This window comes from Lampris incognitus, chromosome 19, assembly GCF_029633865.1.
Source record: "Lampris incognitus isolate fLamInc1 chromosome 19, fLamInc1.hap2, whole genome shotgun sequence".
Lineage (NCBI taxonomy): Eukaryota > Metazoa > Chordata > Actinopteri > Lampriformes > Lampridae > Lampris > Lampris incognitus.
Genome location: NC_079229.1, coordinates 14,831,556 through 14,847,449, shown reverse-complemented (window position 1 = coordinate 14,847,449; position 15,894 = coordinate 14,831,556). Strand labels below are relative to the sequence as shown.

The following is a 15,894-nucleotide window of genomic DNA, read 5'->3' as shown; positions in this document are numbered from 1 at the left end:
AGAATATTATCAGTTTAGTCTTCTTTTTTTTAAAATCTATTTATGATTTTTCCCTTTTTCTCCCAATTTAGTGGCCAATCGATCCCTATTTTAGTTCAGACACCCACCCTCGTACTGCATGCGTTTGCCAACTGCATCTCTCCGGCCGGCAGTCTCGAAGGAGACGCCTCGCCACTTTCGTGACAAGGCGACTCCAGGCCGAACCACTGCTTTTTCCGACACACACGGCTTGTGTTCGTCATGTGACGAACACAAGCCGACCCTGCCCCCCTCTCAAAGACAGCGTTGCCAATTACTGTTTCTTCATCGAGTCCGGCCATAGTCGCATCTGACGAGACTGAGGCGCGAACCACGGTCCCCGGTGGGCAACTGCATCAACACAAAGCTGATGCTTAGACTGCTACACAGTTTAGTCTTTTAAAGTTAAGTCCAAGTCTCAGTCCCTAATTAATAGTTCATAGTAAATAAACGTTTAGTGTTTCGGTATTGTGTGTTATTTGGTATATTAAAGTAAGTGCTGTGCTTATATCAAATATATTGGGAATGCAAAGGAGACCTACCAGTTTGCTGTGGTGGTATTTGCAGTAGCCGCAGTACTTGACGTTGTCTGCATCTGATCCCTGTTCTTCACATAATAACCCAGCAAACTGGGCACTGCAGCAGCATTGGTGAGCGGTGACACAAAGGAAAGCAAAGTGTGGGAAGAAAAAAAATAGAATCAAAATCTAGGCAGCTCAGTCTTACAGGCTTTCACATGACCACAAGATTAACACATCATGACACTTGCTAATGATAAGCAGTCGTGTCACAGCACAATGCTAAAAAGCACAGGAAAGCACCTGTTGATTGACACCTAAAATATAAAGCTGTCCCAGACACACATACAGGTCAACGGCACAAGCTGACGACTAAATAAATTCTAACATGCTTGCACTATTGTAATACTCTTTCAAATTTACAGTTTTGTTCACCACTTTATGTTGCCGACAAATAATTTTTATTTTTTTGCCCCCCCCCCCCTTTCTCCTCAGTTGTACTTGGCCAATTACCTGACTCTTCCGAGCCATCCCGGTCGCTGCTCCACCCTCTCTGCTGATTTGGGGAGGGCTGCAGACTACCACACACCTCCTCTGATACATGTGGAGTCGCCAACCGCATCTTTTCACCTGACAGTGAGGAGTTTCATCAGGGGGACATAGCGCGTGGGAGGATCACGCTAATCCCCCAGTTCCCCCTCCCCCATGAATAGGTGCCCCGACCGACCAGAGGAGTCACTAGTGCAGCGACCAGGACACATACCCACATCCGTACAGTGTCCGTACAGACACTGCCAATTGTGTCTGTACGGACGCTCAACCAAGCCGGAGGTAACACGGAGGTTTGAAATGGCGATCCCTGCGTTGGTAGGCAACGGAATAGACCACTACGCTACCCGGATGCCCACAAACTGTCTTTTATGAGCAAAGAATTTAATCAGTGTAATACCTCCAATACTTTCAATACCAAGACACTTTAAAATCTTCAGTGCCATACACATTAATTAAGTGTGGTGTCACAACGCTCCTGTAGTAATGAATCGTTACACAAACCTACTGTCTTTCCAACGGAACAATAACGTCAGTGCAGCGAAACAGAGACTGGACTCCATTCAGTGACTTGAGCTTTTATATTAGAAATTGTATATTGAATGGGTCTCACCATGTGACATGGAAGGCCTGCCTGCAGCCATGCTTGTTGCAGGTCATACAGGCACCGGTGGCCGCTTTACTCTCTCTACCCTGGTCCTCACAGATGTAACATGTCTACGGTAAGGAAAAGTAAGTAGAAGTAAATATGTATGGGCACGTTTCTGTTCGGTGTGCATGCCTGGATTCTTCCTTCTGGTGTGTGTGTGGTACCTTGTTATAGCGCTCGTGAGGTACAGACTGTAGTACGATGGGCTCCATCGTTGAAACATTGGCAAACTCCACCTCAGGTATGTAAAGGGCACAAACCACATGTGCCCAGCCTGCCGAAACAGAGTGGAGGACCATCAGTGTCAAGCAAAAAAAAAAAAGAGCACAATCCAAATGCACGCACGCACACATACGCATACACATAAATAGAGATGCACCGATTGATCAGCCGGTGACCGGAATCAGCCAATTTTCACTTTGATCCGCCATGACCAATGACAAACCCAGGTCAGTCAGATATATCTGATTCTGTGCCAGTCAAATTTACACATATGCACTCCATGATGGTTCACGGCACACACACAGCGGCACCGCTGGTAACGTCACAACCACACACACACACACACACACACACACACACACACACACACACACACACACACACACACACACACACACACACACACACACACACACACACAAAACACGCTAAAACGTCATTTACTGTGGCAAAGTAAATCATGTTTGATAAGGTGGGATATACTGCAATTCATTTGCAGTTGGATTTTGTTTGTACTAAAAAGCTCTGTCCAGTAACCTGGAGCACTTTTTCATTTTGAAATTTGTTTGAGTAAGAGTGAAAGAAGGTCCTATAACCTGGTGCTGTTTTGGAGAAAATGTCATTATGAACATACAACTGAAATCTCCATTTAAGAAAAGTTACAAAAATTTTGTGTACGCTGTGAGTTACTATAGCTCTTAGGGAAAAAAAATCTGCATTAAGCAGTGACAACCACATCCAAATATGAAGTGTTATTCATGGTAGGTCACCTGGCTAGTTTTGGTGCTTAGTTTTTTGTTTTTGTTTTTTTATATTCCCCCCTTATTCTCCCCAATTATATCTAGCCAATTACCCCACTCTTGGGCTGCAGACTACCACATGCCTCCTCCGATACATGTGGAGTCACCAGCTACTTCTTTTCACCTGACAGTGAGGAGTATCGCCAGGGGGACGTAGCACATGTGAGGATCACGCTATTCCCCCCAGTTCCCCCTCCCCCGCCGAACAGGCACCCCGACCGACCAGAGGAGGCGCTAGTGCAGCGACCAGGACACATACCCACATCCGGCTTCCCACCCGCAGACACAGCCAATTGTGTCTGTAGGGGTGCCCGACCAAGCCAGAGGTAACCCGGGGATTCGATCTGGCGATTCCCGTGTTGGTAGGCGACAGAATAGACCGCCACGCTACTCGGACGCCCTGGTGCTTGCTTTTATGCAGCAAGATAAAGCTAGCCAATGACATCTGACTAACAGCTAATCTGCTATTTCTTGATCTGGGATTGAAAAAATAGTGTTATATAATAATGATAACGGTTTTCTGAGGTGTAAATGATAGTTTTAATAATGTTGACACAGATTCTGAGGTAGCTCCTCTGAGTTTCGTACTCCACCTTGGCACAACAGCTATTTCCCCACTGCACGTGCTACAAAACAAAATGACTACATCTACAAACAACACTGCAGAGAGAAATGTGCATGCATCATCAGCGAAGGACGCAAAATAAGGCATCTTATTTTAGATCTGAGGAAGTAATCAGATGAAACATAATTTGACTCCAAAAAATGCCTTCTGCATGAAATTTTTTTAAAAAAAACCTCACAACTTTAGGTTGGCCTTTTGGATTTATCAAAATAAAGGAAAATGAAATGATTAGTCGCAGTAACACACATGCGCTTAACTCCTCCGACCCAGGAGACACACATGCGCGCGCACACACACACACACACACACACACACACACACACACAGCTGCCTGTCAGTGATGACAAACAGGCAAACTGGGGGTAGCAGAATGTCAGAGTGGCAGCACAGTTGACAAGGAATTGAGGAGGAGCTGATGGAGGTGAATTGGGGGTCAAATGGATGTGGAAGCCTCCTGCCACACTGGAGGTGTCTGTTTTTGCCCAGGGCAGAAACAAAAACAGGCTTAAACTTACAGTTGAACCCCTGACCTGCCTTTGACCTGGTGAGTGGGACAGGGAGAGAGGGAGGGCAGAGGGCGGTACGGAGGGGAGGGAGAGGGTGTGAAATGGGGGCATGTTGTTGTTTTGAAGTCCCTCCAAGAATCTGGAAGAGGCCTATAAAACAAGACTATAAAAGCTAAGCACTCACACTTCTACCCCCAAACACCTAACATAGTATCCCCCTTTTCTGAGAACTTATCAGTCTAAAGGGGAAAGTGTTGGGACAGCAATTCTCCCTTATTGAGCTGTCGATTCATCCGCAGCACAGTTTAGGACCTTTAATCACAAAATGAAAGACAGGCAAGAGAAAAGGCAAACACCTTTCAATAATGGGTTTTCATGGTCCTCCATGTTAAACCCATGTTGAAACAATAACATCACCCAAACCAGATTAACTTTAGTTCCCCTTACCCCAAGGGGAACTTTTACATTTCCCCTAATCTAATCTAACCTGACCTTTCCGGTACTTGTGTCTTTCAGTATGATACGCAATGAAGGACATGAAAAGTTAAATCCTGTAAGAACAAACAGGAGAATATTTACAGGATGATCTCTCTTTCTCTCTCGCTCACTCACTCACAATCAGTGTGCTTTCTGTTTATAATGAGGACTATTAGATATAATAAAGTAATGTAGGGCTGCTGAAGCAATTCATTATGTGGCAGAATACGTCGATCTTTTCATATATAATCAGTCCCTCTCGAAGAAGAGCACCGCGGCACACCAACCAACAACAACCCAAGAGAGAGCCCTTTTAAGTATGCTCGGATAAAAGGCTATCTCTACCACTCCCTCGCTCTCTACGGTTGGAAACACAGTTTTGGGATGTAGCAGCAAGTCTCTGTTTAAGACTTATCTCTGTTTGCCATGCTTTATTACTCGCCCACCTGAAATAACAGCGATTTCCCCGATCGGTTAGAGAGAAAGAGAGCGAGAGAGAGAGAGAGAGAGAGAGAGAGAGAAAGAGAGAGAGAGAGGGGGGGGGGTGACATAAAAGTAAAGTTGGAGAGAGAGAGCGAGAGGTCATTGAGAGGGTAAAAAGAAAGAGAAAGTAGTAAAACTGTGTGTTAGTGTTGTCCTTATGCCTCCCTGCAGGCCTGGACACAATCCCACAGCTGTGCCTCTCTCTCTGACTGACTCACTCAAACACACACACACACACACACACACACACACACACACACACACACACACACACACACACACACACACACACACACACACACACACACACACACACACACACACACACACAGAATATTTACAGTCTCCACCAGGCTGACCTCCTGTTGAACCCAGAGAGGAGACTCCTCACAGGCCACGCACTATACCCAGCCTGGCCCGCCCCCTCATAAACACACATGCACTCATAAAACATGGATTGGCAAGGAACGCAGAGAAGCAAACGTGCACACATACACACACATGCACAAAGCAAGACACACAAATAGACACAAAACCAATGGCAACATAATGCTCTCAGCATGCTCACACCCCTTAAACTTGCCCATGACGCGCAATTAATGACAAAAATATGCAAGAAGCCGACCACAAATCAGCGTGTATATGTTCTGTGTGTGGATAGGAGAGATTCTACCTCCATTGTCGGTCCTCTTAAGGGCTCCGTCTTTGTGGGGGCACAGCTCACACCTCTGCAAACAGAAAAAACACAGCAGATGAGAAAGACAATGTGCATTTTATCTGTTCATACACAAGATCATTTTATGGCAACTCATGCGCTGCAAAAATACGAAACAAGTATGTGGGCATGTGCTGAAACATGTAAGTGGAGATGGCAAGACTTGCCAAACTTTGGCACAAGGCCACATCCTTAGCTGTAAAACAACCTTACTATCTGTCACATAAGGCTGTTTTCTTGTTTCCTTCTTCTCTGAGCGTGTGTGTGTGTGTGCGTGTGTGTGTTTGTAAGCCTTCAGGCAGTTATCTCTGTGGCTCTCCTCAGCCTAAGGGACCAGGGCCATTCTACTCCCTCCAAACCCTCCAAACCTAGATAGGCTATAAAGCACACATCAGTGGGCACACTTGCACTCTCTCACACACACACAAGCACGCACACACACTCACACAGCTATGTGTTTCTAAGCGAAGCACACATGATCTACTATCACTTTCACAGTTAAAGGCCAAGTATGGCAGACTTGTCAACTCATTTTTTAACAGCGAGCCAGTTCAACCCTGTTCAACTGTACCAACAGGAAGCTTGAGATGTGCTTTAAAATGCCATGTATGATCCTGATGATGTTTTTAAGTCCTTGACAAGCTAAGAGAATATGGTTTGGTGAATTGGTAACACACTGTGCTCCCTTAACAACTACCGTGAGGTGCCCTCGAGCAAGGCACCCAGGCCCCTACTGCTGCTGAATTTCGCAGTAGCTTGTTGCTGCAAAGATGTGTAACTGTATGAGTGTGAAGCAGGGTACTGCTTAAACTATGACAGTATGATGATACAATAGGTATTATTATGTCAAAGCTTTCTTAAAACACTGTTTTACACAGGTTTTTAATGTCATTTGCTTTTATCAGTTTCATTATGCATTACAACGGACTCGTTCATTCTTCTGCAACCCATTCTGCCATTTTCACGGCATTTTTGCTGCTTATGTTATCAGCTATTTATTATTGTTTTTTGCAATGCGAAGCAACATTTTAAAAGCATGCTGTAAAAACTAAACCATTATCATGAACTCAGTGGTGATGGGTAGAAATGAAGTGGCCAACCTGATGGAGAACATAAAAAGAAACGTCGTTTAGGATCTTAATGGGGAAACCTAAAACAATGTAAGGCACAGGTCTGACAAAACACACAATCTTCTGTGTCAGCTTTGGGTTTGATTTTCTCTCTGGGCATCGATATTATTTGTGAGAGAAATTCCCCATCTGACTTTTCCCGTTCCAAGGTGAGGTTCAGCATGTAGGGTCGGCTGCAGAACAGCCCACTGGAGCTGGTCGATAGTGAAAGACATTACAGTGGGGCAGATGCTAGCTGTCACGAGGACATGAGCCCAGGCTATCTGGTCGACGCAAGGCCTCCCTTCTCACAATGCCAGACCATCACAAGTCAGTTGCTCGTGTGGAATTCAAAACATTGTCTCCCACTTGAGCACCACTTGTTTCAATCATTAGGCCATTTTGTTGTAGCTTGAAATTTAATTTTCTCATATGTGAATGATCCTTGAACTGTAGGAATGTGTTCTATCTCACAGATAACTACAAAACTATTGGGCACCCCTGTAGCCGAATGGTTAGAGCGCATACCACATGGTTGAAACAGTCACTGGTTCGAATCCAGCCGGCGACCTTTGTTGCATGTCATACCTGTGTGCCTTTCACTGTCACATAAAAGGCTTAAATACCAAAAAGAATCTAAAATTTAAAAAAAAAACTATTAACAAAAAATTAGTCCAAAAATAAGTCCAAAGCCTGCAGGGATATCTTGAAACTGTTTAATTAGTCTGACCAGGAGCCAAAAATCCATAAAGTATTACTTTATAGTGCTATGAATCGGCAAAAGGAAAGCAAATCTCAGCATTCCTGAAGGTGTAACGAGCAAATGTTTAGCATTTTTATATGATAAACAATTCAGATAATTAATTACCAAAATTATAAGCGATGTGTTGCATGACAAAATTATTCATCAACTTATCATTTCAGCACTAATGTCACACGAAAGGCATATGTATTATGGTTTTTCAAGGCTTAAATGACTGCTCAACTGAACTGTGTTCAAGCCCAGTGAGAAGATTCAACGACGTTTTAAGTTTCTCTATACTGAAGCAATCTGGAATTTGTTGCTGCGATTCTTAATGATGCCCAACAATATTTCAATGAGGTCTGAGTTCAAAGAAAGTGAACCTATATTTTAAATACTATCTGACTGAGGTCTGTTGGCCTAATCAGTATCCCATCAAATCATTCCTGTCTTAATGAAAGTCAGCATACTCCAGCATATTAGGCAAGCTACCATCTTTTACAATCAATTGTAAGACCATTTGTTTGGAAGGCCCATTATTAAACATTATGTGAACGGAAAACCAGTAGTTCCTAGAACGATAATGGGTGGCTCTGAACAGGACTGCCAAAATTGTGGCTTGCCACTATTCAGGATATTCTTGGACCTGAGAAAGGTCTATTTCATTATTTTAATACGTCAAAATATGGGATGATGTTTTGAGATAATTCGCTTATTTACAGACCAAAAATAGCGCCTGCGTTTCCCATAAATGGGTTTGACTCATAAATGGGTTTGACCTAGCTGGGCAGCTGAAGATGTGTACCTGCCCAGGAAGATGAAAAAAAGTTTTTAAATTTTCATCAAATTGACATCACATTAATATGAGATGCCATTTGGCACTGCACAGACCCTTCACCCCTCCCTTCTCACTGTACATTCCAGACAGAGACTTGATGTATGGAAAAGAGTAAGTTAACATCTTGTTATTTTTCTAAGTCTATAGTAAAAATGGCAAACTTGGCTGTCTGTGTATTGTATAACATCCGCTAGTGTTTACATTTGCTAGAACTAGCTTGTTAAAGTTACTCAGACTAACATCCCAGGTCGTTTTTTGTGTGGAGTTTGCATGTTCTCCCCTTGTCTGCGGTGGGTTTTCTCTGGGTGCTCCGGTTTCCCCAACCATTAAAAAAAAAGACATGCATGTTAGGGTTATACTCCTGTCTGTGCGCCTGACTGAAGCAATGGAAAGACCAACTGGAGTTGGTCCCCAGGTGCTGCACAGCAACTGCCCACTGCTCCTAGCTACACAGCTAGGATGGGTTAAACGCAGAGCGTAATTTCCCCACGGGGATCAATAAAGTATCTCAAAATAAAAAATTTTTAAAAATTACTCTTTTACCAATGATTTGTATTATCACTAAGCATGCACACATTTCCATTACAAATTAAAAACTGTTTGCAGAAACTCAATATCCAACCCTGTATCCAGCGTGAACTGCGAGTGACATTTCTCAACGATGAACAGGGTAAGGGGTTTTCAACCATGCAAGCTAGCACAATGTGTACATTTTCTGCTGTGCCATCTTCATTATACTAAATCAATGCATGCAAGTGTGCCTCCATTTCAAGTAAAAACAGACCGAACACTTTTTCCAAACTGCATGCATGTGTCAAAATGTTAAGTTGCAGCACAACTTGGCTGCCTGTAGAACAGTTGAGGCAGCGCAAAAAGTCAAATGTAAACAAAGCATGGAGCATTCAGGTTGCCCTACCTGAGGCCATTTTTGATATTCAAATAGTTATTTATTTTGATGTGTCCAGGAGATAAATTGAAATTTGATATATGGTGGGGCCCTGATTGATCGCGGTTGGCATGGATGTGCATGCTTGACGGCAACAGTGACGGTGGTGTTTAGTGATACATTATAAATAGCATAAGGACGTTTAGAGTTCAGTATTCTTTACAAAACACAATTCTAGGGGTGTCTGGATAGCGTAGTGGTCTATTCCGTTGCCTACCAACACGGGGATCGCCGGTTCGAATCCTTGTGTTACCTCCGGCTCGGTTGGGCGTCCCTACAGACACAATTGGCTGTGTCTGCAAGTGGGAAGCCAGATGTGAATGTCTCCTGGTCGCTGCACTAGCACCTCCTCTGGTTGGTCGGGGCGCCTGTTCGGGGGAGAGGGGAAACTGGGGGGAATAACGTGATCTTCCCACACACTACGTCCCCCTGGTGAAACTCCTCACTGTCAGGTGAAAAGAAGCGGCTGGCGACTCAACATGTATCAGAGGAGGCATGTGGTAGTCTGCAGCTCTCCCGGGATCAGCAGAGGGGGGTGGAGCAGACACCGGAACGGCTCGGAAGAGTGGGGTAAACGGCCAAGTACAATTGGGGAGAAAAAAAAAGGGGGGGCGGGTAAAAAAAAAAAGTAAGTCACAGCACAACTATGCTGTCTGCACTAGAACAGTCGAGGCTGTGCATAAAGTCAAATGTAAACAAACCATGGACCAATCAGGTTGCCCTACCTGAGGCCATTTTTGATATGCAAATGGCTATTTTTTTCTCTTTTCTTTTCTTTTTTTTTCTTTTTATTTTTTTCCTCTTTTTTCTCTCAGTTGTATCCAGCCAATCACCCCACTCTTCCAAGCTGTCCCAGTCACTGCTCCACCCCCTCTGCCGATCCGGGGAGGGCTGCAGACTAGCACATGCCTCACCAGCCGCTTCTTTTCACCTGACAGTGAGGAGTTTCGCCAGGGGGACATAACGCGTGGGAGGATCACGCTATTCCTCCCAGTTCCCCCTTCCCCCTGAACAGGCGCCCCAATTGACCAGAGGAGGCGCTAGTACAGTGACCAGGACACACACCTACATCCGGCTTCCCAACCGCAGACACGGCCAACTGTGTCTGTAGGGACGCCCGACCAGGCCAGAGGTAACACGTGGACTCAAACTGGCAATCCCTGTGTTGGTAGGCAACAGAATAGATCGCTACGCTACCCGGACACCCCAATAGTTATTAATTTTGATACGTAAAAGAGTTAAATTGGGGTTTGATATGTGGTGGGGCCCTGATTGAGCGTGGTTGGCATGGATGTACATGCTTGACGGCAGCAGTAACGGCGGTGTTTAGTGCTACTTTATAAATAGCATAAGGACCTTTAGAGTTGAGTATTCTTGACAAAACAATTCCAAGCCATAGTCAATTTTCTATTTCATAATTCATAAAGTTATTTTTGAGAGTGCTCACCTTATCCGACCAAGGTAAATTACAATAGCCAATCTCTCAGTTCTTTGAAAGAACGTATTCCCAATGTTGCAAGTGTGACTCTTTTTATTTGACTTCACATTTAGTATGTCAATATTTTGTTTGTATAAACAGCTAGACCATCTCAACCCTGAATTCTGAATAACACAATACAAATTACCAAAAACAATACACTATATAACAACTGGATTTCCTCAAGGGATTACGATGTTCTCACCCGCTAACAATGTTTACCCCTATTACAACCACAATTATATTCACCCTAGTATATCTACGATGTTACACAAACAATATTGTATAAAACCTTTTTTTCCTATATTTAGAGAAAATATGCTTCACCTTCTGGAAAGGTGGTTAAATTCATTCTACGGAATGCCACATAGACTGATGCTAGTTACTAGGTCACAACACGCTGGGATATCCTCATAGTTTATCAGATCCCAAATAGGCTGATATGTTGAACCCTGTGTGATAAGACTCCATTTTCTACATGCTAAATGGTCTGGAGACCTTCTGGTAAGCACCCTCTTTTTCACATACTATTTTGTTGGGTTCCAAAACTCAAGACGGAGGGCCAACCATTTTGATGAACATAAGAACTGATGTATTCAATTCAGAGTTGTGTGTGCAATGGTGTAACATTATTAATTTCTGAAAAACCTCTTTCACACTCTGCACTGCTAAAAGCAATAATTTCCACTACATGTTTGAGCTTCATCAGGGCTCCATGTACTGGCAGATTCGGATTTTCCTTGCAATTCCTATAGTTGTTTGACTCCAGAAAACCCTATCTTTAGCTGACTGCAAAGCTCTCTTAACTTCCTCATCACCATACTACTACCCACTACCATAGTAATGGTAGTGGGCTTGGTCATGTGCTTTGATCCAACACGTTCACTTTGTGGAAGCATGATTCTTCCTCTTTGTGACCATCCTACTTGTCATGCTTGTGTATAATGCATCATAAAACTTGCCAAGATCAATAACCTTTGGTCTGTTGTCCTTCTGTAAAGGCACACCATTAGAAGAATCTATCTGAATAGCCCAGAGGGGAACCGTCAAGGCACTCGTAGCCCTCAGAGAGGGCCCAAGATATTCCAAAAGATCATATTTTAAAAAGTCATCGGTTCTAATTTTATTTTATCAATTCGTAGTTTGACAATCAACATCTATGCAAAATGTTTCTGAGGAAATAAACCCTTCAAACCTGCCTATTCAATTTGTGTTGGAATGTGATGGGTTAAATGAAAGCCCCTTTGTCTCCATATCAGAATTTTGCTGCCTCTGCAGTTACTAGGAAGAAAATGCTATACTTTCAGCTCTGTGACTGCTGGTCCAGCTATACTTTTTACAGAGGTCCGAGTAATCGTAATTCAATGACAGTAATTTCAAATTACAGTAAAATTGACCAATCATATCTTCCCTCTAAATGGGTGGGCTTTGTTATCGCTAACTTTATGACAAGTTCTACCCGCTGTGGGGTAACATAAATCACAAGCTAGCAAAGAAAAAAAATGCCAATAAACTCGCTAGCTAGTTAGCCTGTTAGTTCACAATGGAAGCCACGAGTAATGTTACTACTGGTGAGGAGCTTATCATTGCAATTTTTTATCCATGCCGTTTTCAAGATTAACTTTTAACAAAATGTTGAAGCTAATCAGCAGAGGAAGACCTACGCAAGAGCTTAATTTGGTGCAGAAAACCAAGGCTTTTGAGAGACATTTCAACCCCAGCATTTACATGCGATACCCCTGGATGACAGGATCAACCAAGGAGCAAAAGCTTTAAGGGCAAGAAATTTAAAATCTAATAGGCCGCCATAACAACTGATTTTATTATAGCCACTGCTGCCACTGTTTTGTATACATACGTTAAGGTTTATTTGGGAAAACTGTCACTATGCAGAATTACTGGTCAGCGGTCATTATGCACATTGAATGTAAGCGGTGGCTAAGCATGTGCCATGGAGAGCCATGTGTATGCAGGTTTTCATTCCAACCCGACTCCACATCAGGTGATTTCACTGATACATTCTTCCTCTTTGGTTGAAGGGTTTCTAATCAGTGAAATCACCTGGTGTGGTGTCCGGCTGGAATGAAAACCTGCATACACATGGCTCTCCGTGGCACATGGTTAGCCACCCCCGTTCTGAAGTGTTTGTCGCTAGTGGTTGCTTGGCTGTGTGCAGTGTCATGATGTGCAGGCTTACAGGACATTTTGTTGGTTTTGTGTGGTAAGAGGGGATGGCTGACATGCATTTTGAACCCTGGCCCACTGTCACCATATTCAGCTGAAATGCACATACAGCTTGTGTGATGATGCAATTATTTGTAAGAAGGATTTGCATTTTGCTTTAGAAATTAGCTGTTTTCTGTTTTGAGGGTAACTCTCACTCTCGCCATGGTGTTTGTTCGTTGCATTGCTAAAGCTGGACTAGCATCTTAATTTTTGCTTCAGATCTGTAATTGTCATAGGTAACTTTTGCAATACTATACAGGAGAGGACACAGTAAGCTCGGCTGGTAGTTTACTTTTCCCGATGAGAGAAGGGGGGGGGGGTCAGAGGGCCAAGGTTTAAGAGTCACGGTTAGCTACTGGAATACCCTCACATGAAGCTTTGCAGTATGGACCACTAACTGGACTATCTCCCATGGCAGAGAATACATCTATCTGCCTTTTATCAAATTGACTGACTGTGAGACTCTGACGTCTCTGGACTGCAGAGATTCAGACAAGTCTTTAAGCTCCTCAAGACCATCCTTCACAAGACCCAAGTTTTTCACAAAAGAAACTCTGCTCAACTTTGCTTCTAGACCTTCATACATGCATCGCTCTCTTTAATTTCTTTCAACATCTTCACTTGCAGTGGTGAGGTGCTTGTACAGAGTCCAAACATTGTCCAAACAGCATTCACTGTTCTGTAGGATGAGGCAACACACCTTACCCACAAGACACGTCCAATCTGTCTGACTGACTGTACAGACAATATAACTTGTCTAAAAAACTGGTAAAGTGGTTGGTCTCTGTGTAGCATTTCACTGCATACCCAACAGAAAGCTCCAACCTGTGATTAAGGCCATGCCAGCCTATGAGATTGGGAAATTAAATTTTCAGCTTTGAGTACACCCCCATCTTTTTGCCTAACATTAAAGAGGCACCATCTGAACAAAATTGAACCAGACAGTCTTTAAGGAGGACATCATTAAGGCTGTACCTCAATACAGTTCAGCTGTCCATCAGCAATTCCTACTGTGGTGGTATTCTTGAGCTTAAAGGTCAATGGTTCTGAGCCTGTGTTCTGTATTCTATATGTTCTAAGGTACACAATAAGGCAAGATGTTTTACTTAGAGAACTGCTTTCTTCCACAATAACAGTGACCTTGGGTCGAGTTGATCTAAATACTTGCCAGTAACACCTGCCTCATTTCTGTATATATGAAATGTACGATTTCTGTACATCACACATTTGTGTGAAGTACTCGACCCACATTTTCACCATTTAACCTCTATAGCGCTATTAGTTCAGGATGATCAGTATATGATCTATTATTTTTAGCGACGTAATATGCTGTTCTGAAGACATGTGGCATTGAGGCTAGAAGCTCTTCCTGATTTGTTTTCTTGATTCCAAAGCTTTTTCGCCCTGGTTTTTTTTTTTTTTTTTGACTATTTCTTCTGCTATTTTATGGTTCTGTGAGACGCTGTGTTTTTGTATCTTCTTCCTCAGTGATTTCATTTGCTTCTACCTCCTGTTGGCATATGGGCCCGACCAAGCCGGAGGTAACACAGGGATTCAAACCAGCAATCCCCGTGTTGGTAGGCAATGGGATAGACTGCTACGCTACCCAGACGCCCCCAACTCATTCTTATAACGACTCTCTCTACTGCTTGGTTGGATGAGTCAATCCTACAAAATATAAAACAATACATTTTAAAGCCACAATAGCTTGTGGAGGAGTGCCACGTTTCAAAAAGAGGGCTCATGCAAAGGAATACGTTGAACCAAAGTGGAAGCACTACAGAGACAGGGATGTGGCAGATATCAGATTGAACATGCCGAACTAAATAGGCTTAACCATGGTAGAGTGAACCCTGATCAAATTATCTTGGGTTGCAGTCACCAAAACAAGATAAGTTACACTATTCCTTAAAATACTTATTACAGAAAATTGCTTTCTTTTGATATCTAACTTACTTCACATTACCTTTGAAAGAAATCAGTTAATTTTCTCCTCTTAACTCCACCCTGTCTTATCTCCATGATCCTGTGAAATTTTGACCTCAAGAAAGGAGAGGAAAACATAATTGCCTATATTGCCTGAATTGGATGCCACATACTGGCTTCGAAGCCTAGCTTGATTAACAGGATGGTTCATATCAATTTACAGTCACAAAATTAAGCCTAGCAAAATGGCCCTGGCTGCATAGAGTAGAAGTAGCTTAGCCAGTGTGCTGACATTACTGCCATACCTAGCTAGCTAAAATAAGTTACTTAGCTGTCTACGATATGATGAGTTTGCCTTGATTTAAAACTAAAAAAACTTGATAATGAATGGCCAGAGTCACTGGTCTGTAGTTAATTAAGTTTACAGCAGTTTGCTAAAATATCAATGTTGATAAAGGAGACATTGTTTAGTGGGAATATCAGATGATCTGTGTGGTATACTCACTCCTGTCTGATGGCTCTCTGTCACGTGCATGCCTGTAACGCACGACACCATCCTATTCTTACAACCCACGAAAGTGATGACGCAACTTAATTTTAAACTAAAAAAAAAACATGAATTATGGGGCATCCAGGTGGCACGGCGGTCTATTCTGTTGCCTACCAACACAGGGATCGCTGGTTCGAATCCCCGTGTTACCTCCGGCTTGGTCAGAGGTAACACAGGGTATTTTGATATGTCCAGGAGATAAATTGGAATTTGATATGTGGTGGGGCCCTGATTGAGCACGGTTGGCATGGTTGTGCATGCTTGACGGCAGCAGTAACGGTGGTGTTTAGTGCTACTTTATAAATAGCATAAGGACCTTTAGAGTTGAGTATTCTTGACAAAACACCATTCTAGGGGCGTCTGGATAGCATAGCAGTCCATTCCGTTGCCTACCAACACGGGGCTCACTGGTTCGAATCCCTGTGTTACCTTCAGCTTGGTCGGGCGTCCCTACAGACACAGTTGGCCGTGTCTGCAAATGGAAAGCCAGATGTGAGTATGTTTCCTGGTCGTTGCAC

General features: G+C 43.3%; 1 protein-coding gene across 2 annotated transcripts in view; it reads right to left on the bottom strand.

Annotated features, from left to right (window-relative positions):
- The window catches only part of mllt10 (MLLT10 histone lysine methyltransferase DOT1L cofactor), a 67,665-nt gene that overhangs the window by 40,277 nt on the left and 11,494 nt on the right, over window positions 1-15,894 (bottom strand). For both annotated transcript variants that reach the window (XM_056299272.1, XM_056299271.1), the window contains exons 3-6: window positions 5,521-5,575; window positions 1,899-2,008; window positions 1,699-1,802; window positions 561-654 (exon numbers count right to left, since the gene is read on the bottom strand). In XM_056299272.1, coding sequence (XP_056155247.1) covers window positions 561-654; window positions 1,699-1,802; window positions 1,899-2,008; window positions 5,521-5,575 — 363 coding nt within the window. The remainder of the gene's footprint in view (window positions 1-560; window positions 655-1,698; window positions 1,803-1,898; window positions 2,009-5,520; window positions 5,576-15,894) is intronic.